At 39.2% G+C, this 25,901-nt stretch overlaps 1 protein-coding gene across 1 annotated transcript in view; it reads right to left on the bottom strand.

The window, feature by feature from the left end:
* The window catches only part of PTEN (phosphatase and tensin homolog), a gene marked incomplete at its 5' end in the record, with an annotated part of 68,470 nt that overhangs the window by 17,272 nt on the left and 25,297 nt on the right, over positions 1-25,901 (bottom strand). The window contains 3 exons of the mRNA XM_067552780.1: positions 6,369-6,607; positions 10,943-10,986; positions 19,942-19,986. Coding sequence (XP_067408881.1) covers positions 6,369-6,607; positions 10,943-10,986; positions 19,942-19,986 — 328 coding nt within the window. The remainder of the gene's footprint in view (positions 1-6,368; positions 6,608-10,942; positions 10,987-19,941; positions 19,987-25,901) is intronic.

Below are 25,901 nucleotides of genomic sequence, written 5' to 3'. Positions count from 1 at the left end.
TGACAAGGTTTTGACTTCAGGCATCACCTCAACAGCTGCTCTATGAGATCCATTTCTTAAAGATGCTTTCAAACATTTTCCTAGTTCAAGTCTGGACTTCGTTTAAATTCAGAAACATAACCCTGACCCTAAAAATGACCAGCATGCAGCTTGGCAGCACTTCAAAGCTACATAGAAAAAACAGATACACATAGGAAAAAGTCTTCTCTTCTGCTTATATCATCTTGACCCTGGAACAAATGCTATGTACAGAAATCTCTCCAATCCTTACCAAACAGCTAATGTTGAGACCAGAACAAGGAGAAAATAGTTATATGGTGACAACGGATACTCAATGCTGTATCAATTTAGGCACAAATATCTTTGTTGAATTAGATGGTGAACCACCAATCTTGCCAAGTGGCGGCATGGCACATCTCAGAAACAAAAAACAATTTTCTTTGAGCCCAGATAGCAACTATACCTCAAATCAAATAGTGTCTTTTGGGAATAAGAGCCTGTCTTTATGCCACATCTCCTAACACACCTATCAGTACACTAAGGCCTGGTCTACACTGCTGCCCCACCACAGCATCTTCACTGTGCTGTATCAACCGGAGATGCCCTCCGGTCAATTCAGCCTTACTCCTTTCAGGGAGGTGAATTAATCGTGTCGACTAGACAGCACTTCCAGGATTGATTGAGCATGTCTCCACAACCCACTCAATTGATCCCGCTGCATCAATCCCCAAGTCGCCGGCAGTGTAGCCATACCCTAAGCTAAAGGGGGACTATCAAGATTTTTTTGCCTTTCTGAGGACTTTAAAGCAAAAGGAATAAAAACCACAGATTTGCTTAAGTGGTATTGTTTTATGAAAGTAATACTTGACAGTTGTAACCAATTCCACAGTATGTCTGTTTATCTTTAATCAAGAAAGAGTTAGGACAAAAATGAAAAGAAATATATTTGGGTGGATTGATTTTAATTAGTAAACAAGGAAACCTTGATTTAAATCTATTTGAATTTTGTTTTGCATTTGTATTTGAAAGAAAGACTGATAACTATTACAACATGTTGATTTGCAACCAAAGAGCCTTTACACTAAATACTTCTGTTTGCTAACCATGAGGACATACTATATCATGCATATTTAAGCAATTATATAGATTAACTCCCATTTATTCAGATTCTTAATTTTTACTTTATTTTGTTAGAAAATGATAAATGAAGCATTTCTTATTTACTAGATTTTTTTTATTTGTGTTTTGTGCCAAGCTCTATTTGGTTATAAATTAAAATACAATTCAAAGTGGACAAAAAAGTGTGTTTTAATTTTATTAGTTAAATTAAATTCTGACATGCTGGATACACAAGAAAAAATGTTTATCAAAAATGTTTTTTGCATTTAAAACTAACAATTTATTAAACAAAAAGAGGTGAATCAAACTGATTGTTTCTGGTCACTGTGCCGTTCTAACATTTTAGAACTAGTAGATCTTATTCTCTCAGACCTAGTTTTTATTCAGAGACTGGAAGAGAAAAACAAGCTTTCCTGCCTTTTCAACTCCCAAACGGTTTCTTAACTTTGAATGAATTAGTGAGCTGAACTAGTTGAACAAACAAAATAAAGAAAATTTTCTCTGCACCTGCAGACGAGGCTACTAATACCAGAAAGCTGGTTTAGCACTCCAACAATACCTGCTACCAGGTGCTTAGTGACTTCCACCAGTGCTGTGGTTTGACTTTCTTTAAAAGGTTGGCAGCAGTAAATATGTACTAAATTTTTTTTAATTAATTAATTCAAATGATTAACAGATTATAGTAAATTCAGGCCTTAACATAGGTTGTCTTTATTACAAATATAATAGATTAGTTTTAAAAAATTGACATTTGAATGTGAAGACCCAACACTGCAAAACATTGATATGGAGATCTCTGCCTGGATCTCTGCCTGAGATGACTCCAAGTGCACTGATGCTTTTTACCCCTTTACTTTTACACCCCAACATGGACAGTACATCATGAAAAGCAGAACCTGAAAGTTTTTCTCAACACTGTCCCTCTTAGCAGATTCTCCACTGGGTTATCACTACCAAAAATCAGAAGCTGGGACTACTGCCAGATTCAGGACACTAGATTTAATATAGGACATCATCCAAAGATTGAGTACAGTATGTTAAAATCAGCCTCTTGGGTCAGACAATCAGTTAGATATGACACATTGGACATGGTTTGAACCAAGTCAGATATCCAATTATAGCCATTCTGAAACACCATTCAGAATGTAATTCATACCCATTGATCTATTCAGACAGAACTATGTTTAACATAATCTCAATGCCAACTCTGCAGCCGAAAAGAGCTGTTCTTCCAAAGACCGTAACATCAAGATGTGGATGGATGATAAAAAGGGCCCTTGAATGAAACATCACAAACTAAAAAGTCATTAGGCATGTTTGCTTTCACCAAGCCTGCACCTACTAGTAGTAGTGCCATAGCTTAAACAGCAAATATTTGCCTTTTTTAGGCCAAACTACCATTAGAATCACCTTTGAAAAAAGCACTGGTTTGGATGCCAGTGCCTCTTTTTATGGGAGCATCCAGGAAAGTTGTCTGGCTACACTGTCACAATGATGGTTTAATGTCCAGCTTAAAATTGCTGTGTGCAATAAAACCAGCCATTCCAGATCAACCACTGATTGAAGTATTCCAGATCTCTTCAGAACTGCAAAAAGGAGGAAGTAGATCTCCTCAAATAATTACTGACTCTGAAAAGTATTGTTTGTATGAATACATTTTTATTTTGAAATTCAAAGCATTTTATTCTTCTTCCCTAGGTCCAAGAATAGAAGATACATGATAAGCCCCCTCTCCAGGGAAACAGAAATAATGTGGTACCTTCTATCCACTACTTTGAACACCCACTTTTAATCTCGTCTGTCCATATTTTTCTGGGACGTCAAACTGACTTCAAGGTGGAAAGGGCTGAGGGCCTGTGCTTCTGGCATCAGGTTTTCTTCAGTGGGCTTAGACACATTCTGCTGTCTCTGGAGCCAAATTATCTAATAAATCAAAGTTCTGCTCCAGATAACTGACAATCTGGAATGGCTCCTACCAGAGAGGGTACCTGTCTTGTTTTCCATTATTGTGGTCAGGAGTAGAACAGGTAAGGTGACAAATAAGGTTCCTTTGTCTAGGAAATTGAAGAGTAGCCTTGGCTTCTCTTATTTGTCTGGTTTTTGCAAAGGCCTTTGAGAAACTTCTTCCATACAGATACAATGGAAAAGTAAACCATAGAAATACTGGCGATTGTATTCTTTAATTTGTCGTACTTCCTCTGGCAATTTGACTCATACTTCCTGTCTACATTGTCTTTTAAGTGCCGTAAGACCTTCAGAGAATTAATTTGCCTTGCTTGTTAACTGCAAAAAACTCTCCCTAGTTACTGTCCTCTGGGATTTGTACTACTCTAAGCAGGCTATATGCACCCTGTGGGTTGCTTTGGGGAGAAAATTTAGCATTAAATTAAAGCCAATTTTCATTTATTTATTTCTTGGTCTTTGCCCCAACAGAAAAAGGGAGTTGGTTGTCATGGTTCAGAGGTTGTTCTTTCAAGCCCTATTCTACTTCCAACTCAACAAGTCAATTAAGATTTTAATTTATCAGTAACTATAAATCTCCAAAAAGCAGCACTTGAAACACAGCATTAAGATAAAATATACAATGGGTATACAGAGAAGAGTAAAACCTCCCAGAAACATTTTTAAATACCTGTCTATAAACAGTATTCCTAAAATGAATTACCTATTGCATGTTATCCTTCTGTCAAATAATCAGGTCCAAGTGGAGGCAGAGACAGCAAATCTTACAGAACAGAGACAGTCTATCATCATCACCATGGTTCTCAGGTATTTACAATGTACTTTAAATAGGGCTCTCACCATTTGTTTAAAGATCTCATAGGATTTTCAAAAGAAAACCTAAGTACATATGGCTCAAATCACGTTTCTGCACACTTCACTAACTGTATTCATCCTACAAACCACCTCTGAGATGAATAAATATTACCTTTGTACAAGGGAAGGGAGGGGACTGAGACACAGGGATCTTAAAGAATGACTGAAGATCACACAGGCAGTCTAATAAGAATATTTAGTTAACAGATCAGAACAAAATACCATCGTCTTCAGTACATATTATCTAGCAAGTGTCTTCCTCCCCCCCCCCCAACTAGAACCTCCATAAGGATTTCATCATTACTCTACTTCAAAACAAAACACTCAACATTAGCTTGTTCCCAGAATATGTAGATATAACCTTACTACTGCACAGTGTTTAATCATACATACTGTTAAATGACAGCTTCAACATGCACCATCTACCCATTTGACTAGTAATGAAGATAAATTAAATCTACTAAAGAATCACATTTTTTCACATTGTTTGCAGATGTTCTCTTTGTCAGAGATCTTTTATTCTACAGATATTTATTCCAGAGTTACCTTTGCCAGTTTTTGCTGCAACAGTTAGTACACTGTTTGGATATCTGATCTCATTCAATTGTGATCATTACAAAGCATCATTTCAGAATATAAACCATTCCTATCTTCCCATTCATAAGGACCTATATTATATCTATTAATTCTTCTCTCCAAATGACTATGGTTAAATTATTGTTTGCCTGTTTGCTAAGTCAGGCTAGTGTGTGTGGGGGAAGGCGGGAATCAGTTATTCATTGATTTGTTAAAATCTTCATTACAGTTGTGAATGGAAGTCTAAGATGGAGTCACAGTAACTGATGTTGAGGTTTGCTGAAAAAGGACTAGATTTGTTCATAGTCATTATAACATTGTCCACAAAGAGAACGGAATAAAGTTTTAAAGGCATCTAAAAGTTCAAGAATTGCTCTGTTCTTGGGTACTCTAGAGAAACACAACTATCTTGTTCAAGAATCAAGTGCATCCTCATCTCAGTTCATTTCATAATTTTTTTCCTTATAAAAAAGTATTTTTTTCCAAGATGGGTTTTTAGCTCAGAACACTGATGTAATTATAGTAATTGACAGTTTTCTTTCTGTACAGTACTACATCAGCATGGAGACAGATGGACTAATGGTCTTGTATCTCTTATGATTGGTTGAGACAGTTTATCTGCATGAGACAGTTTAATTTGTTCCCTCTAGGAATCAGCAGGCAACCTCTTCAGTTGCTCAGCTGATGTTTCCACAACCAAGAGCCTTTGAACACATGAACCTGCTTAGAAATCCATATGCTAAGAAATGTATAAATACCTAAATGCAGTCCAACACACTCATATTATATACATAACTGTTGTGCAATGTTACAGCAATTTAGAGAGACCTACTCTGGAATGGACTGGAGCTGTCATAGGTACACGCGTCAACTCCAATCGTTTTCAGGGTAGGTGTCAGAATTGCTGCAACACTGCAGACAAAATTGGGGAGGAGAGGCGGGGAGGAAAGGAAGGAGACTGCTCATCTGAATTTGAAAGAGAAACCTCAATGTAGCTGAAAAATATTTTGACTAGGATGCAGAAGTGAAAAAAAATATTCTGAGGCCCTGAACCACTAGAGAGATTGCCATCAATAAACTGCAGCCACAGCACTTGAAGAAAAACCTGCCTGTGACAGACAGCCTTATGCAGGGCCACTAAGTCTACTAGCAAGGTGTTAGAAGCCATAAGAGCCTTCTGCCATTGTCACTCCCTGAACTGAAAAAAATCCTCTCATCGAAAGGCTGGTATAGAACTGAAATAGTGATTTTCTCCATGAGGCAGGCTATGAAGGAATGCTGACAGCAACTTCTGCCTACTGCCTGGAATATTTCATCCCTACAGGACAGCCAGGTAAAGCAGAAACAGAAATTTCCGCTGAAGAGTTAAGGCAAACCAGATACCTTACAGTGGCTCGTCGTATTTCTGTCATAACAAGCACCTGCAGTAAATGAGTAGCAGAATGCCTCAAAGATACAGAAGAATTAAAGAAACAGAGGAGCTGGACAGCTCATCCACTAAAGGGAGCAAACTAGAATAGACCTATCTTCCAGTTGGTTGAAGCTGCTGGCTGTATGATGTAATATGATGCAGAACATTCTATGAAAAGGTGGTCTGATATTCCTATGACTAGCAAACATTCAGAATCTTCTTGGACAGAAGAGAAACAAGGAAGAAACAACTTCAGCATTTTGGTTTCAATAGCATCTTATCAAGAACACTGATGGTGTTATTTCTTTATACCAAAAGTTAAACTAGTAAGTCAAACACAATCAAACTTTCTATTGGAAGACTAGCCCATCTGAATTTAAATTAATTAGAAAAAGCACCAAGGAATGGGTGTTAGTGTGGAAAGTGGCAGAGTACAGTAACTCACCTTCTTGTCTCTGGTCCTTACTTCCCCATAGAAATCTAGGGCTTCTTGAGCCTTTAGAAACTTGCCTCGATGTAACAAATATGCACAAATCATTACACCAGTTCGTCCCTTTCCAGCTTTACAGTGGATTGCTGCAACATGATTGTCATCTTCACTTAGCCATTGGTCAAGATCTTCACAAAAAGGTTTGATAAGCTCTAGCTGTGGTGGGTTATGGTCTTCAAAAGGATACTGTGCAACTGTAATAGGAAGATAAGATTTAAAATGAAGTCTTTACAATGAAGTCTTAAATTTAAATTTATTTTAACTAGTTTAACCAGACTTTACAAAACACATATCATGCAATTAACAGTCTAAAGAGGTAACCAAATAAGTTAAGTGGTCTGACAAGTACTGTAATGATTGATTCCAGAAAGGGGGTGGGCAAGATATGGAGCACTTGCCAATAGCTTGGCCCATCGAATTCTAGCAAATTCCCAATTATATAGCCACTCTTACTATCTTACTCAATAGGGCAATTTTACTCGTATCTGACAATTTGTCTCATAACAATCCATCATTCCAGAAATGGTCTTATACCAGAACCTATCTGTTCAAAAAATAGAGGGGTAAAGCCATGCCCACTGATTATATGAGGCAATTCTGCTCATGAGTTCTAAGATTATGGTTTGCTCTATTCCAGGGACTGAACCAGTCATGTCTGCATAATTAGTTCCAAAAAGCTCAAATACTTGTGTAACAGTAAGTAACCGTAACTGCTAATTGTATAAAAAAACCTAAAAAGCCACATAAGCCAATGCGACACCTTTGAAATGTCTGGGTTTTACTGTTTTTAAAAACCCCACCACTTTCCTCATACACAAGAATCCATCAAACAAGAAGTGGCAACTACCTGGAATTAGGAAGCAGGAAAAAAATGAGAATCAGAACAGAGAAATAAGTGATAAAAAGTAAGTGATGATAAGGAGACTGCAGCACCCAAAAAACAATCTCACACCTATCTTGCAGTGGAAACAAAATTAGATAATACCCATATTACTACTCTGTATATTTAGTCATACAAAGCCGCATTTTCTCTGTCCAACAGGCTCCCCCCTCTGACTTTGTGGACATACAGGCTCTCACACAGATCGTCACTCAGATCTAGTCAGAAGCTGTCACCTTGGAACTTCTCTCTCTATTTTTGAGCAACAAAGAATGAATAAAGAATCCAATTTTGGGGAAGTCTTTGTATTAGTTTCATAAATAAATAGTATTTTACTAGCTTGTCATACATTCAGGTTAGGTAAATTCCTTTGGAGGAGACAGTTTCCTAAGAGCAGAAGAGAGATGATGATGATTATGATCAAGCCATGAGATTATTTTAGCAGAAAATTCTGGTACGGTGCAGAGTACCATTTTCTCTGGAAAAAAACCTAAAATGACAGCTTATACACTGACAGCACAGGCTATCCACTTGGTCTTCTGGAAGAGCAAAGAAACCAAATAAAACTGACAAAAATGAACACATTTTGACATGGGTTTAAAAGGAGAGTCCACAACACTTCAGAACTCGATTCAGATTCCATCAAGGCTTCAGAAATAAGTGCTAGTTTTGCAAACCACTCCAATGTAAAAATGCACCACTATGCTGTCTTTCATGAGTATTCCTAAACTAACTACCTCCATGTGAAGATAACAGACTTAGGTCCTTTAGACAACTGTATAAAAGGAAACTGAAGCAGTCCCTTCAGACACTACCAACACAGCATTGATAAAGGAGACAATATTCTGAGATATATCTCAGAATATCACCAAAATTTGGAGGTAGATTCCATTTTAGATTAGAACTAGCCAAGGTTCCCTCCAGAGAGGGAGCCACAGAGGAAGTCCTGGAAGAAAGTTCCAAGAGGAGAGCAGCTTGTTGTGGAAGCTCTCAGGGACTAGATCTGAGTCAAGGCTGGCATAGTTCCTTGCAGAGAAGGATCTATGGGCCTAGGAAGGGCTCAGCTGAAGATTCCAGAGAAGGCCTAAGTGGAGTCAGGCAAACGTATGAAGTGGCTCTGGGAAAAGTGAAGCAAGACAGTCTGAAGTTTGGGGTGGACAGGTGATTCCAAGTTCAGGGACCCAGGGCAAGGGCAATATCCTGAAGTAGCAGGGAGGCCCCCAGGCTTCCTTATACCACCCACCTAAAGATTGTGGGAAAACCCTTCACACAGGAACAAACTGAGGGAAGCTGAGGTATAAGACGGGAGGACAGCTTGATCCCTGACATAAGGAGAGAAACTCTTGAGAGGAAAGGACTTAAAGGTTACCCAAATCCTAAGCAATGGGCTATGGTCCACAGAGGGTGAAGGTCTCATTCTGGACAGCTTTTCGTTTTGGACTTTGTTTGCCCACAAGGAAGATACTTGATTTGATTGACAACCCACCCTCTGAATATCAGACCCTCTCAAGATGCTTCACGATGGGCATCCAAAATCACTACTCATTTCTGAGTATCTTAATTATTAAAGCTTCCTCTTCTCCTAAGGGTAGGCAAGGTGCATGGAAGAAGAGGAGTCTAAGAGTCACTAACCCTGTTATCAAAAGGTGGATTATTGTTTTTGTGATGAAAGGTAAAAGACAAAAGTACAAAAAAATAACAGACCTCTGTAACTGAGCAACCTCAGCTAAGGCACAGTAGAGCAACTGGGATGAGGCATAAACATTTAACTGTGTTAAGGACTCTTTGTAATACTTTAAAGTAAAAGGATTTCAGTAAATCTGTTTTCCGAAAGGTAAGTTCCCACTTCATAACGCAAACTAAAAGTGAAAGCAATCATGGCATGTGGTCATGTGTTGTTAAAGGCCCACCCATCTTCATTTATGTACATCTCCTTCCCACTCTTGGAAGTCCTGGAATCGATCGTAATAGGATGCTTCCTCTCCTTACTTAACTATTTCACTGGTTGTCAAAGCATGTAAGAATGATGACACAAAGTATCATAGCTGACATCTGAGTTAGCACCCATTGAAATGAATGGGGCAGTTTAAACTTCTACTATTGTTTTCTGCCTCTCTGTAAACCCAGACAGACATTGCCGAGTCAGTTAAACTCTGATTAGGTTTTGAAGGTTTCCTTTGCAAACGTAACAGCTAGAGCAATAGCTTGTATTAAAAAATTTTAAAGATACTCAGGAAAATGATGAGAGTTCTGTCCACACTTCCCAGTCCCCAGCTAATCCTTCATGCCCTCCCCCCAGAGGTACACACTCCCCACTTTGGAAAATATTGGAACAAACACAGAAGGAGATTACTACACCACTGACTAGATAAGGAAAAGGATACTGGAGATCCTAGTGAGTCTACCCCGTAGTCCTAAGGCTTACAGTTGCAGTAGCCTGTTTCAACTAAAATCTACTCTTATCTAACAAGCTGGTGGTGCTTCCCTTTAGGGCTCCATCTGAAGCAAAGTAAACTGCTAAGTTCATCTCCCTCAAAAACTCTTAGGCCATCCATACTGAAGAACCTCTATTTATCTATCCACCATTCTGAAGCATGGAAAATAAACTACTAATGTTCGGTGTCCGGAGAGATTCCTCTGCCAGTGCTACCATGCAGGAATCCAGAGCCACCATTGAAGAAAAGTTCTGACATGAAGCATCAATATTAGTTCACTTTCACCAGGTGTCCTGCCAAAAGACTTTGCTTAACCTAAGGTCAAGAAGAGAGAAGAGAGATACGGATTCACAGTAGAACCCAAAATGTCCCCTCAATAGCTGGAAAAGCTCCAAGTCTGTCAGAGTAATACTGAACTGCCTCATTTAAATAGAGGCAGAATACCGAAGCTGCAATGTAGTTTCAATTCCTTATATTGGGGAAGCCTTGCTTCCAGAACTTTCTGGCAGAGCTGCCTTTGGGTTCATCTACACTGCAATAATAGACTGATGGTATGGCTGTAGATGGCCCAGGTCAGCTGACTCAGGCTCATGGGGTTTGGATTTCAAGGCTAAGAACTGCAGCATAGATGTTCGGGTTCAGGCTGGAGACCAGACTAAAATCCCATAAGCAAGGAGGGTCTCAAAACTCAGAGTCCAGTCCAAGCAGGGACATCTATGCTGAGTCTGAGTCAGCTGACCTGGGCTCTGAGACTTGGTGCCACAGATTTTTTACTGCAGTGTAGAGGTACCCTCTGATCAATAAGCATGGCTTAACCTAGTATTCTCCATTTTCATTTTATGGATTCTTGTCTATAAGAAAGGACCTTTGTCCCAATTTCAGCAAAAATCCCCATTTTTTTTATAAACTAGATGTTCAAATTAAAATCAATTTTAAATCATAACCCCCGACTACACATTGAAATTTTGATTTGTCCAGGAGTAGTCCAGGATAGTTAATTGCTAAGAATATACTTTCCACAAAGTGTCAAGCACCACAGTAAACTTCTCATGAAGGAATCTTAAGTTATGTCGATACCATTCCCCTCCCTCCCCAAACCATTACATTAATATTTGACAATTTTACTTGATTCCTTAATTCAGAAAAATAAAAAGGAGAAATTGGAAGGGGAAAAAAGCTAATAGCCTAGACCCTAGACAGCACATCCAACATACCTCTGCAGTTAAATTTAGCGGTGTCATAATGTCTTTCAGCACATCTAAAAAGAAAAGATTAAAGTTCAACATAAGTACTTTAGGTATGTCTTTTTATGTAAGGATCAGCATACGAAAGCCAAGGAAAAACCTTTAGTTCACATCACCTTTATAGCTCAACACCACAGCTAGATTAGGTCCATGAAATTCAAAATATTTTGTTTTAAAACATATTGGTTAAATTGCTATGGCAAACTTCACAGATTTTGCTGAAAAATAACTGTTACCCTACAGTAACTGTGGTTCTCCGAGATGTTGTAGTCAGTATGAATCTCCCTGTTAAGCGTTCATATGCTTCATGAGCAAGATCAGATTTTTTGGCATAGTTGTGTCCACCAGGGTTGTGCATGCACCCTATGCTCTCTTGTGCTCCCGTACAAGGTCATAAAGGGCTGTGATTCTCCCTCAGTTTCCTCACAATTTGAAACTTGTGTTAGCTGAAGAAACTGAAAACAGGGAAGGAGGATGGATTATAGGATCCACACTGAAATCATCATCTTTAAGAACCACAGTTACTGCAGGGTAAGTAAAACTGTTCTTTCAAATATGTCAGTGTGGATCCCACTGCAGGTGATTGGCAAGCAGTGCCCCTTCTGGAGGGTGGGATAAGGAGTACCAGCTGCATCAGTCAAAAAGTGATTGTAGTATTGCTGTCTTGAACTTGGCACCTGCCCTTGAGGCGAAGTCCAATGCACACATGTTTGGCAAAGATCAGTGGTTACTTCATGTCACTGCCTTGCACATTTCAGAAACTGGCATACTTCTGAAGCAGGTGGAAGATGTCACTTGAGCTTTGGTGGACTGAGCCTTGACACCATGTGAGATATACCAGCCAACTTGAAACAATGTAAGATACACTGCGTTATCCACATAAATATTCTCTGAGCGGAGATGGCCTGACCTTTGGAACAGCCAATTATTGCCAGAAATAAGTGGGTAGATAGTCTGAACTGTTTGGTTCAATTGATGTAGTAAAGCAACGCTCTGGAAACATCCAGTGCATAACAACTTCTCTTTCCAAAGCTCAACTCTACACTGGGAAAGAAGTTAACTGTGTATCATCTGAATCAGAGACCACCATGGGGATGAACTTTGGGTAAGGTTTCAACACCATCTTGTCTCTATGAAAGGTTGTGTAAGAAGGATCAGCCATAAGCGCTCAGAGATCACTTTCCTACCCAAAGGAATAGCAACTAGGAATGTGGTCTTCAGAGTGAGATGAAGGAAAGAGCATTATGACAGACATTCAAAGAAAGGGCCCATGACTCAAGAGGATGATGATCTCATTTCAGGCAGGGGCAGACTCTCTGACTGGAGAATAAGTATGTAATAGGCCCTTGAGGTGCTTCAATATTGCCAGGGGAGAGAAGACCAAGAAAGACTGTACCAGTGGATGGGAAGCAGAAATCGCTGCAAGAGGGACCTTAACAGAACTGAACAAAAACCCAGAGCATTTTAAAAGTCGTCAAGGATCTTTGATGGTATAGCCTCCAGAATGCAAGCTATGTTGGGCTACACATAAAGAACCAATTCCATTAACACAAATAAGTGTTTCTGGTAGATGTCATCCTGCTTTATATCAGAAGCACCTTGGAGGACCAGGAGAATCAAAGGAAAGGCACATCTCAATTCCATTGCAGAATGAAGGTGTCTGGTAAAAGACCCCTGAGCTCATTGCCCCTCTAGACCAAAAGTTCTGACACTTGGTATTGTCGTTGGTGGCAAAACAGGTCTCTTCCCCAATGATGGAATATCTGCTCTATGATGGACCTCTTCAGTGTCAACTTATGATTGTTACCTGACTGTCTGTTAATGAAGTTCACCAGACTGCTGTGGGCACCTTGGATGCGGAGAGCCATCAGGTGATCCTGTACTGATGCCTCCATATACAGAGTTTGATGGCATACAGACAAAGTGGTGATGAGTTGGAAATTTGTGGCTTGTTTACACAGTGTGTCAAGTTCTCCAACTTATCTGATTGCATCCTCCTTTTGTGTCTGTAGTCATTTACGCTCCTCCCTGCCCCGCCACACAAGTATATATACCATATAACATCGCCCAGCTCCAAAGGCAGACTGGAGAGTGGCTAGGCACCCAGCTCTGACGGCACCACCACCACCAGCAGCAACGCAGAAGTGGCACGGTATGGCACTGCCACCCTCTGTTGCTGCTAGCAGCAGTGCTGGCTTCAGAGCTGTGTGTCTGGCCAGCAGCTCCCACTCACAAACCCTCAGAAACATTCCATGCCCTCCTGCCCCCACATATGAGGACCTCTGATACAGTGCATTGCCGAGGCATGCTCCATCAGAAGCTGCACTGGAATTTGGAGGATAGTAGGAATGCCATACAAGCTAGCCTGATGGCTGAGTTCCAGGACGTCTGAGCGAAGTCTCAGGTCTTCTGGGGACCAACTCCACTGCATCTGCAGGTGCTCCAGGTGAGCTCTGCAATCTGTCCCTGAAATACCCATGATTAGAGTCCTTATAAGGGAAGGAGCTGGAGAACAGTACTATGCTCTACATGTTCTTGGGTTCTAACCCACATCCCAGTTCCGCAAGAACATGGAGGTGGTACTTAGAGCTTCTAGTGTCTTGCCGGAGAAGAAACTGACCTGAGTCAGAATTATAGGTGCCACAGGTGAAGCAGTGTCATGTACGTGCATGCCAATATGTGGTCTAATACCTGAAGGCAAGCCTGTACATCAGTCTGGTTTGATTTTATCTCAAGTAGCAGCCCTCACAACAAAACAGGTACCTGTGTCTTTGTACAGATATGCTCTCTCTGACTTGGAACGGATCATAGCTCCCAAAAACTATTGCCTGTGATGGGATGAGAAACTTTTTCACAACTCACCAGGAGACCTAGCCAGTCAAAAAGAGAGAGAAAGAACATGTGCATGCATGGATAATCTAGGCTTGTTGCTGTCTCCTGCTGGGATCTGCCTCTGATCAGCCAAGTGTAAGGATAAATATGGATCCCGTCTTCTGAGGTGAGCTGCCACCACCACTAGGCATTTTGTGGAGATTCTCAATACTGTGCAGAGTCTGAATGGTCATACCTTGTACGGTAGTGATTTGGCCCCAATGTGAACCTCAAATACTTCCTATGGGCCAGATGGGCAGCTATGTGGAAGTACATGTCTGATAAGATGATAGTCAGATCCAGTCTTGATCCTGAAAAGATGAGATGATGGAAGCAAGAGTTACCATCCTGAATCTGAGGCAGTATAAATCTGTTCAGTCTCCTCAGGTCTAGGATAGGAACCCTTTCCTCTTCAGGATATGAAAGTATCAGGAGCGAGTCCCTTCCTTTGTACTTCTGAGGTAACTCCCTCCTTTGCTATTAGAAGAAAAAGAGTTGGCCTTACTGCTAACAGGCTCTCATGCAAAGGGTCTCAGAGGGACAAGGCAGGGAACAGGTAGGGAGTAAGAGGAAATTAACAGAGTAGCTCTGGGTGATTAACACCTGTTGTGATATTGGAACTAAACCTAATGACTATACTGGGCAGCTCCTCTCGTATAATGGTCTTTTCCTTGGAAGATACTTAGGTTGTCTGCTCTGGGAGCAGGAAGGTGCCTCTTGCTGAGCTTGCTATTTGGATTGTCTCCGATAGACGCTACCTACGGATCATAATAGGGCCCATAAGTCCTTCAGTAAATGGGAGCGCTTGGGCTGTTCTGTGAACTAAAGAACTCCATCCATTCAAAGGGCAGGTCCCTCTCTGGTGGCTTCCACCTGTTTTGGGAAGTCTAAATGCTAGCAGTCATTTTGGGATGACTGATACTAGCAGTCATAAGGCACTCTTCATGGTGATAACCACTGCCACTCACCTCATAACCATATTTGGATGCATCCATGGTCATTTGCAATGCTGCTGTGGCGACCACTTTGATCATAAAAAGTCTGTTTCAGTTTCTCCCCCTTCTCCTGTAGAATTTCAGACAGAAGAAACTTACTCTTTCCCAGGTGAGGAATTTATATTTTGCGAATAGGGCCTGGTAGTTCACAATGCAGATCTACAATGAAGTGGAAGAATGTGTGGTCCAGGTTTGTTCATTTGTTTTTGGGGTTTTTTGTTTAAGTCCTTTCCCTTTGACGTGCATTCTGTGGGCCTAGACTTCTCTTGTACTAATGAGACCAGCAGAGTTGAGTGTGTTTAGAAGTGTTCAAAGCCCTCTGAAGTCACCTGGTACCTCCTTTCCACTCATATACAGGTGAAGGGCAACGATGCCAGGGTCTGCCATAGTCTTTCGATGGCTCGAATATACCCTCATTGACCAGGAGGGTGATCCTGGCCATGGTTGTAGAGCTTAGTATTCTGAAGAGCTCATGTGACTTTTACTGGATTACTGTGATTTCAGTATCCAGAGGCTCTGTAATCCAGGACAGGAGGCACTGGAAAGCCTTGAAGTCATCATCTCCCTGTACCATTGGCCCAACCGGTGGTGATGAGGAATCCTTAGGTGGGGATTAAGGTGGCTGCTGTACCTCCACTGTCATGTGCTCCTGGAGATCAAGTCTGACACTGGAGTGAGTGGCCTGGTTAATAATACCACTGTATAGTGAAATCTTCTCTTCGTGAATGTATGGGAGGGGAATCTGCTCTAGTACACGTGCAATGATGGTCTTCAACATGTTCAGGGCAGCACTCTATAAGGGTACTAGCCAAGTTGAAGTTGGCCAACTTAGTGCCAACCGCATCTCACCCGAGGGGGATATACAGAGGAATTGCCAAAGTGGTAATATTTTGTGGTGGGGTGGTGGTTTTTTTTGTTTTGTTTTTTTTAAAAAGGAAACATCCAATTCGAAGACATGGAAATGACAAAGTTCTTCAAAACTTGTGTTTTTAATAATAAATTGTGAAGGTCTCAAAAGAGTGGTGGGTTGGACAGTCACTGGATTCCATCTCGCTGTCATATTTGACAAGATGAAAGGGGGAAGGGCGCTGCAGCTGCTCCATCTTTTATGCCCTTGAACGGGAGCATAAAAAGGGACAAGGCACATGTGCAGCCCCAACAGACACGGCTTTTCAAGACTTCAATCTCACATTAGGCACACTGACACTGAAAGTAGTAAAACTTACCTATTCATTTAGATTTTTACAGGTTTCTATTTAAAAGTTCAATTAGAACTGTAATAAAATGTAAGACAGTAATTGAGCCGCTGAGACTTCAGATTTTTTTATTTCATACAAGCTACAGCTGTGTTTTTGTAACCAACCCCGTCAGGAATCCCTAGCAGCTTCAGTGGCTTCAAAATTTTAAAAGCCACTTAAGCTTTAAAAATGGCCGTAATTTAACCTGCAACCAATTTGGCACCTTCCTGGCTGTCATATGAGCATGAGATATTATCCATCAACTTGGCTGATGGTCTCAAGGCCAAAGAGAAAGCAGCAACCTGTATTCACATGTGGCTTCATGCCAGAGGCAACTAATCCCCCTGTGAGGAACTTTCACAGAAGTTAAGAGGACACAAAGGAATAGAGGCACAACTAATTACTCAAAGGAGAGGGCTGGAAGAAGTTGTGTACAAGCACAAAAGAGGTATAATAAAGAAGATGAGGAACAAAGGAGAGATTGGGAATAAAAGGGGTAATTACAATTTTTGGGTGTATGAAAATAGATGATGAAACCTAAAGAACATGGAGTAAATAAGAATACTGAAAACAAATGGTTTAAGATGTACAATGGAAGAAAGTAAGAGTGAAGAACAGGAAAGAAAATAAAAATAAGGGAAACAGATATATTTACAAATATTTTCTAGGAAGTAAAATGCCAAATTGTTACAATAGGCTTTATCTGCACAGTTTGAACACCAATGTAACTAAAATGCTTTAAGAAACCACAAGTTAAATTGATGCAACTGTGTGGTGTAGATACTATTTGAAATTTCATACAACAAACTACATTAAAACAACTTCTCAGTACTTGACTTTGCAACCTCCAAGTTCAGATGTATTATGCCAGTATTATGATAAACAAATTACATGATCAAATGTTTTCCCCAAGACTCCAGCTCATTTTTTCAATACTCATGTAAGAAAATTAGTACTGTCAACAACTGTGCTTATTTTTAAATTAAAAAGTTAGTAACTACAAAGGAGGAGAGGAATGTCTTGGGGACTGATATCATTACATAGATGCCATATCTAATGTGGCCCTTAATGGAGCCCGAAAGCTAGCATTTGATCCCTTTCCTATCTTGAGACCAAATGCTGTACTGATTTACCCCCTGTATAATCTCACTTAAATTTATGTTTACCCAGGGTAAGAGTCTGGACAGATTTTGTCTATGTAATAAGAATTAAGAAATGTCCTGGATTCTTTACACAAATGAGTGGCATTTACAAACTATGTTTGCCATCGCTATAGAGTCATTCTATTCTGAATCTGTTCTCAATCAATCCCCTTCTTGAACAAAAAAATCTCTTTAGGCACATTTGTCATATGAAAGCCTCATCCAAAGGGTACATTTGGTGATTCTGGTAAATTATTAAGTCACCTGCACTAGCCTTGAGTTAACCAAGAGGGGAAAAAAATTAACTATATGTCTTGTAAGGACAGAAAACCACGATTTTTTTTGTACTTATATAACTGAAAAAGATTTACATTTAAACGTCAAAAGCTTGCCATGAAGTTAGGACATGAAGAGAAAAGTCTCTGACATTTTAAAACTTGGTTAAAAATACAGTAAACATTAGAAAATCTGAAATGGGTTACTGGCAACATCCATATATCAGAGACTCTTGTGTTCTTAATAGAGAGAGAAAACAATGGCTCTTATTATACCCTTCTCATTTTAAATTCCAAACTTGTTAAAGAGTACTCAAGTTTCCTCCTCTTTACCAAACTACTAGTTCTCTGTCCCCAACTTTATTTTAAACTACCTACATATTTTTAAAAAGTTTTCCCCATCTCTTCCTTACAAATTCTTATATGCTGATCTGATTTAGAAGTTAACACAGTGTTTTTACCTGTCACTATTTGTGTCAGTTTCAAATGACAGTTTCAAATGACAGTACTGAGCAGTTCAACACTCCCTGATCTTGTGAATGATATCAGAACCACACTTCACTGAAACGGGCAGCCCTAAGAAGCAGGAGAAAGTGAAGTTATAGTTACCCTATTTCAATATTTTCCAGAAATCAAACTGGCTCCTACAAATAGGGTTTTTGAGGAGGAAGGGGAGAGGCTGGAAGGATAAAAAAAATCCTTGACTCAATCTTGAAGATTCTGGGGTTCAAGACCTTTTCAACAAATAAGAATTTAAAAATAAATGAACTAAAAAAGCTTGAAATTCAACCTGACGACTATGACAAGCCCTCCACATGATCATTACTACATTTTAAAAATATCAGAATGCACACTACAAGCCTCTATCTTCGCGTGACCAGGTTGAACTGCAAAAGGAGTGTAATGATGACAGATACCCAATAAATACCTATTGAGCTCTTTAAAGAGGGAAAAGTATATTCAAATGAATTATCAATTGCTTTTAGAAATACTGTCACTTATCTGTGAATAGTGTTGGCACATCTTTCAGTGGGAGGTTATATTCCAATTAGGCTGCTTTCTGGACAATTTATAGGCACAAGAAAAGAATCTCATCACTGGAACGTATGAGAAATCGCTTTCAACACTGTCAAAATTGTATTATTTTAATATATATTTTGGTTAACTGCAATAATTTCCCTCTAATCTTTTTTGGACAACCTTATAGCTATTTTTTTAAAAGCATGCCATTTCTCATTGTTATGTAGTTCTATGTATCTTGACAGATGCCTGTTGGATTGTTATTTATTATATCTAAGGCACATTTATACTACAGTAGAACCTCAGGAATGGAGGTTGCTCGTAACTCCGAAATGTTCGTAACTCTGAACAAAATGCTGTGGCTGTTCTTTCAAAAGTTCACAACTGAACATTAACTTAATACAGCTTTGAAACGCTACTATGCAAAAGAAAAATGCTGCTCCCCCCCCCCTTTTTTTTTAAGAAGTTAAATATAAACACGGTATTATACTGTATTTGCTTTTCTCTCTCTCTGCAGCTGCCTGATTGTGTACTTCTGGTTCCAAATGAGGTGTGTGGTTGACTGGTCAGTTCGTATCTCTGAGGATCTACTGTATTGTTTTTAATGAATTACCATTTACAGTATGATGTAGTTATTGGACTGATTTTTCTATTAACAAAAATAAAAAATATATAGGATTAAGCAAAATAAAGCTTTGAGAAGTTCAAAACAGATCAATCACCAGGGTAACTATTAAATTTTACTTTTTCCTACACCTCGTTTTTGAAATATATATGTATTTTTTTTTATTCTCCAACTTCAGCTGAAGTCACCATAATACTACTATATGTTTTACAATGCAGAAAGAAGATCAGAATCAGATTTACAACAAAAAGAAAATGAAGACAAAAAGGAGGTAAGCATCAAAATCCTATCAAATGTTTTGATATAATAGATACACTTACACAACTAAGGCAAGCTCAACTCCACTAACTGTTGCAATAACTTATTCAAAATTGAACAAGGGGACAGTGAAGAGTTCAAGCAGATGCAAAATAGAACTATTTAAAGTTTATAGTACTGATACAGTGCTATATAAATAGAGATGCAAAACAGAAAATATTTTGCAGTTATTCACTGAAGAATGCATTAAACAGAAACCTGATGTAAATTACTTTTGAATTTACACATGGTTACAAGCTCTAAAATGGACTGTATCCCATGCAATTTAAAGTAGATCAAGTAAAAAGAGACTATACCAGCATTCCATTTAACTTCATCATTACACTTTACTAAATTAAACAGTGCTTTCAGTCTTCTTGAAATAACTGTTTTAAGAAATCTGCAACGCATTCAGCTCTGCTTCAGTATGAAAAACAACTACTTTCACTTATGAAGTATGTTGATAAAAGTATTTTTGAAAAGTATAGATATAAAAGCATACTTACAGATTGTATATCTTATAATGGTTTTTATGCTTTGAATCCAAAAACCTGAAAAGAGAAAAGGAAATTTATGTACATGTATTCTGGCTATTACTGTTTCAAAGATATTTTAATACATGTACCATACAACAAAATGCTTTCATATGAATTTCAAACTAAGCAGTTTTGAGTCTGAAATTTAGGCTATCCCCCCACATCAGGGGTAGACAATTATTTTTTATCAAGGCCCAAATTTCTTGATCAAGGTATAGTCAAGGTCCAGGCTCCAGAGAAAAATCAAAAAACCAACAATAAGTAAATAAAAAATGTTTGCGGTCCGTTCAAATGTATCTGATGGTCCGGATTAGGCCTGCGGTCTGCCTATTGACTATCTCTACCCACAGTATCTCTTGACAGACAGTCATGGGGAACAATCCTGCACATCTTGCTCATATATGTGGCCTCACTAGCATCAACAGCACTACTGCATAAGTGAAGGCAGCAGGTTTAGGTCTACGTAGTTAACTACAGTTTGTATTTTAATATTCATGCTCCATTTGTCATCAGTATAGAAATTTTTAAACTCGTAAAACTAAAACACAGTAATACATTTTTACCAAAAAGATGTCTGGTTAATTCAATAAAAATAATGGCTAGAATAGTTACTTCCAATGGAATCATATACACAGAATATTTTGGGTATGGAGAGAAGGCAGGTAGTTATTTTTTAATTACTTGAACCAGCATCACTTAACAGCCATCTATCTCTCAAACTAGATTAATCGTTTTTCCAGTATTAAAACTCTAGTGACCATTTTGCAATATAATTCTCTGCAATGTTACAAGTTCCAGACAGCAACATAAGAATACTTTGGACTAAATTTGATACTTACACTGATTTAAATGAGTGACAATCTTAGACCTTCATGTTTTTATAATGTGGTACAATCAAAATTCCCAAAGCCCTTCAAATCTGTTTCATCACATCCCTTTTAGATGGAGAGTACACTCATTTTAAAGATAAATGAGACACAGAAGTTAGAGGTGCACTGTCAGGACAAGAATAGGGTTGTATTTGTTTATTTTGGAGGAGGAGGTTAAAGTGCTCTTACCTCTTTTACAGATACCACCATAAATTAATGAAACAAAATTTTAAAAGTTCTACTTTTCATAAGCCACAGTTTAGGCAGACTAGTCAATTTCACTTTATTTTCCATTTCATTTTGTTCTTCTCCTGCACTAGCACAAGTTTGGAATGCTTGAGTTGCAAAACCGAAAGGGAAATTTTGATCTGTTTTTAAACTGTTTCAATTGATATTTTTTCCTATTCATCTTAGATTTTGTAAAAAAGTTTATTTAAACAAAAATGTCTAAATTTGAGGTCAAATTTAATCCGATAGTTTCCCTAAAGCGTCCCTCCCTTACCCCAGATACAAAGTCAGTCCACGGCAAAACCAGGAACAGAAGCCACAAAATTGTAAGTAATAAATTTATGAACTAATAGGAAAAAGGTCAAATTTTCCCTGCTTTGTTCAGGTCAGCTAAAGTATTGTCCAAACATCATTCCCCACTTAACGGTGGCAAAGAGGAAAGGGTCTCTTTTCTACAGTGACATATCACACTTCATGCAGAAGCTCTAAGAGTTGAACTATAACCATGATAGACCAAGAATGCCATGATTATATATGATGTGTCACCTGGCAATGTTCAATAAGAAACAACATACAAGTGTTTACACTTATCAACAAAGTGTGTTTGCACATCAGCCAGAAGGAATTAAATTAGCCATGGCAGAACATGCTGTTCAAATTGAAAAGAAACATGAGCTGCTAAAATCCTGGAAAGCTCAAGCAAAAACAAGCTCTAGTTATCAGTCATAATACTCCAGAAGAACCTCTGTGGTTAAACTGATGTGTTAAAATAAGAACAGATGTGAGTACTCATCGTATAGCACTGAATCCTAGACTGCAATTTCATCTACAGAAAAATATTTTATAACACAGCTACAACTGGCACCCTTGTGCAGTTTCAGAGAGGTCAAAGGACTTAATGAACATTCATCCCTAGAGATGGCCCCATGAGGTAAGAGTTGGAATACTTGGGAGGAGAGGGGAGCAGGGAAAGAGAAGCTGGCACTGTTTCTGCTAGTAGTTTACTGGCTTTGTAGCTGAGTTTCAGTTTCCAGGGTTATCAAATAAGGCATTTTTCCACGCACTAAATTCACAAAATGTTAAAAAGCCTTAATGCAGCACTACAACATAACTTAAAAGTAACTGCCTGCATTTTTGAAGATGAACAGTAATGATATATTGCAAATATTCTGTTTTTAGAAAGCTACCAATGTCATCATTAATTTTTCATCACTTTGACACTGACTATTCAGGGGGGATAAAGGTCCTTAGAACCAGATACTAGTATCTCCTGGACATGGATTGTGAGGAAAGTACATGGATTGTGAGGAAAGCACTGGTGAACTCAAATTTTTTCATAAAATGAAAAAATTATTAAATGTTATGAAAAAATGTTTCATGTCACTGAAATATTGCATGCTCATACTTTTGTATAGTCATGCCTCACATTTGAAACCAAGGAACTCAAAAGAATATAATCCAGGTTACATCCAGTTCCGCTGGAGCCATTTAATTTGCTTTTTTTATATATATAAAAAAAAATCAATCATTGATTATGCTTCTATGATACTGTTTGCACCTAACTTTAATGGAAATACTATTTTCCTCATTTAACTTTATCTGCAAATCAAACTTTTATCTAATGTACAATATTTATTCTCAGAAACAAATACATCTTTTCTACATTCTAAAGCAATTAGAACTAATATTTGGAACTGTGGAGGGCAGATGGCCAAAGCTACACTAGCAGTATTAATTTGGGTTGCACTACCACGTTGGCCAACATTTCCCATCCTTTAGGGCATTTAATATGTAGAACCTATACTCAAAGGATGTAAGTGGGACTTAGGGAAAACACAGGTAGGCTGACTGGCTTCACTGGAAGCCACAAATCACTTAGGATAGTAATTTGGGGGTGCGGGCAAAACACCAGAACAGTCCTATGGAGCACAATGTAAAATGGGTCAGCCAGTAGCATTTGTAGCTCAATCACCGTAAGCTGATGCAATAGAAATGAAGAAAGTAAACTAAGGAGAGATGTACAAAAACCCTGAACACCACATTGATAACTCAAGATGAAAGTGACTCAAAGGAAACTCATCTGGAACAATCATTTTAGTAATAATGAAGAGTTAGGGTGAGAAAACCATTTAGCACTAGGGAGTTGAAATCAAACTATGGCAAGGTGAACTCACTGAGCAGAGGAAAGACTTTGCCACTTGAAATACAAAAGAAAGACTATAGTGAAAAGGATGGATTTAAAGAGATCACATGTTTTGTTGTGGACATACAGAAAACTGCTTCATAGCAAAATATTTTCTGCTTTCAACCGGAATCTCTGTTTTGCTAGCCAACAGTCAGGCTGTCAAATACAGAGACTTAGGATGGAGACTCCAGCTTCAATTCCATGACATCAGGTCTGGAATTCTTGGCAGTGGGACTCAGATCCAGGACAAATCCAGGTATGATCATCAAAGTGCTCTGTCCTGGCTGATGTTACTTAACTCTGTGACCCTCTGCCTGAACTTATCAGTCTGAGTATTAAAGGGATTGGAAGAAATACGTAAGGTGTTCACAAGATGGACAACTGTCAGTCATGATTTTGTGGACCTCCCAAGTGACACCAGTTCTCAACTTTCAGACCAGAGAACAATATGCCTCCTACTGCTGCAGTGCTGCAGGCTGCAACTCTGCTGCTCCTTGCAGTCCTCCTGGAGAACAGACGCAGCGGGGAGATGGGCCACCTGTTCATTTCTCTTTTCAGCTTAACAGAAAATACATAAAGAGATTGTCTCCTGCTACCAGGAAGGCAAGAGATGTGGTGAAGCCTTTCACTGTGTAAATCTCAGCAATGAGGCCTCTCACTCACTTCCAGCAATGTTGACTGCTCGAAATTAGAGAAAGGATACATGGGAGCTCAGCAGGGTGGCTTCCTCATTCCACCAGAAGTCCCACGACCCTTTTAAAGTTTCTTGAATATAGTGGTCAAAGATCTCAAGGTGCTTGAGTCCTTTAGGGCATGGAAGGAGGAAGTCATCCATAATGAAACAAAACCGGTCCCTCAAAAAGAAGATCCTCAATTATATTCACCTGAGGAGTCCTGAAGGCTGAAGTTAAGACACCCTTAAGCACAAAATGGGATAAGGGAGCCCAGGAAATAGAAGGCAACAAGGAAGCCGCTGAAAAAGGATGAATATGGGAATCCTGGAACCAAGGGACCCCAAAATGAACCTTTAACCCTAGTAGCAGGTTGACTGGCATTCCCTAGAACCAAGTAACTGCTGCACATGCTTGAGGAAAGAGAATGTGGTAAGAGATGTTGTTTCTCTGCTCAGCAACAATGAAAAACACTCAATCTTAAGAGGAAGCAGTCTCCCTGGTGAAGAACTGTACTAATGCTATTGCAGATGGCACCATTCCAAGCTGGGTTGCAGCTACCTACGATACTGACTGACCCAGAACCATGATCTCAGCACAGACTTCATGGAACCTTTAATTCCTCAGGCTTGGTCTACACTGCTGGCGAAGTTTGGCGGCAGTCAACAGTAGATACATAAGTAGAGTAGCTTGTGTATCTCCTGTCGACTTCCTAACTTCTACCTACCACGGCGTCCCCACTACACTGCACTGAAGGGAAATGCCCTCCCGTTGACACAGAATTACTCTTTTTGCGGGGGTGGATTAACGGCGTCGACTTCTGGATCAATTGAGCAGGTCTCCACTGCCGCTCAATCAATCCCGCAGAACTCAATATAGACATACCCTCAGATTCAGATTTTAAGGCCATTTGAAACTATTAGATCACTCAGTCTGATCTCCTATATACCACAGAATTTCATCCAGTTATTTCTGCACTGAGCCCAATGACTTGTTTAAATAAAGCATGTCTTCCAGAAACACATCCAGTCTTGGTTTGAAGACTTAGATTAAGACTCTGCCAGTTCTCTTGGTGGTTTGAAGTTCAAGGTAGTTACTGCTCTGTACCAAGGAAAGGGTCTTGTCCCCAGTGTCATCAGTGGTCTCTAGATGGCCTATTTTGAAGACTCAATACCACAGTTGTGGTGCTACTGAAGAAATAAGCCAACTCCTTACCAATGGCAGTCCCAAATTTCAGTGGGTACTGGTTTCCAAATAGTGTTTTGGGAGCATCTCCTGGAACATGTGCCAATGAAACAGGAATGTGGAACTGGAATTCCTGATCACCAAGGGAATTTCAGGCATAAAGTCTGAAAAGTCCTTCCAGTAACAGAGATTCAAGAAAATTACACTAGAATCTTGAGACAAGCTTTTGGTAGCTTGGTCTTTGAGAGGGATGTCTCTGCTAGCTAATTCTAATGAGTGTCACCCAACTATCCAGGCTCAATGCTCACACTGAACATGAAGTATTTCCAATGTTAAATCAAAAGCAGACTATTTCTGCATGAGAGTAAGTGTTTAGTTGTCCAGTAATAAAATGGTTACTAAAATGGGAGTTCTAAAAAGAAATGATGGTCCGGTTAAGGCACAGGACTGGGCATCAGAAAATATGCCTTCTATTCTCAACTCTGCAACAGACCTGTGGTATGACCTTGGACAACTTACCACCTCAACACCTCAGATTTCCTCACCTATAAAAATACAGACCTACATTACAAGAGTATGGAATGAAATCTTGGTCCTACTGAAGTGAATGGGAGTTTTTCACCTATGGAGTCTAAATTCATGAATGTTTCTAAAAACACTTTAAGACCCTCAAATGGAAGACAGCATAAGGATACAAGATTCATTTCCTATTATGATGTTTATTAAATATAAGTGACCATGCCTGAAATTTACACTACTCTATGACAATTCAATATACTACTCCTTTAATGC

The sequence above is a fragment of the Emydura macquarii genome, unplaced genomic scaffold (genome assembly GCF_026122565.2).
Source record: "Emydura macquarii macquarii isolate MOO-44397 ecotype Brisbane River unplaced genomic scaffold, CSIRO-AGI_Emac_v2 contig_1390, whole genome shotgun sequence".
In the NCBI taxonomy this organism is placed as follows: domain Eukaryota; kingdom Metazoa; phylum Chordata; order Testudines; family Chelidae; genus Emydura; species Emydura macquarii.
The sequence above is the reverse complement of the archived record's forward strand: the minus strand, read 5'-3'. Positions and strand labels throughout refer to the sequence as shown.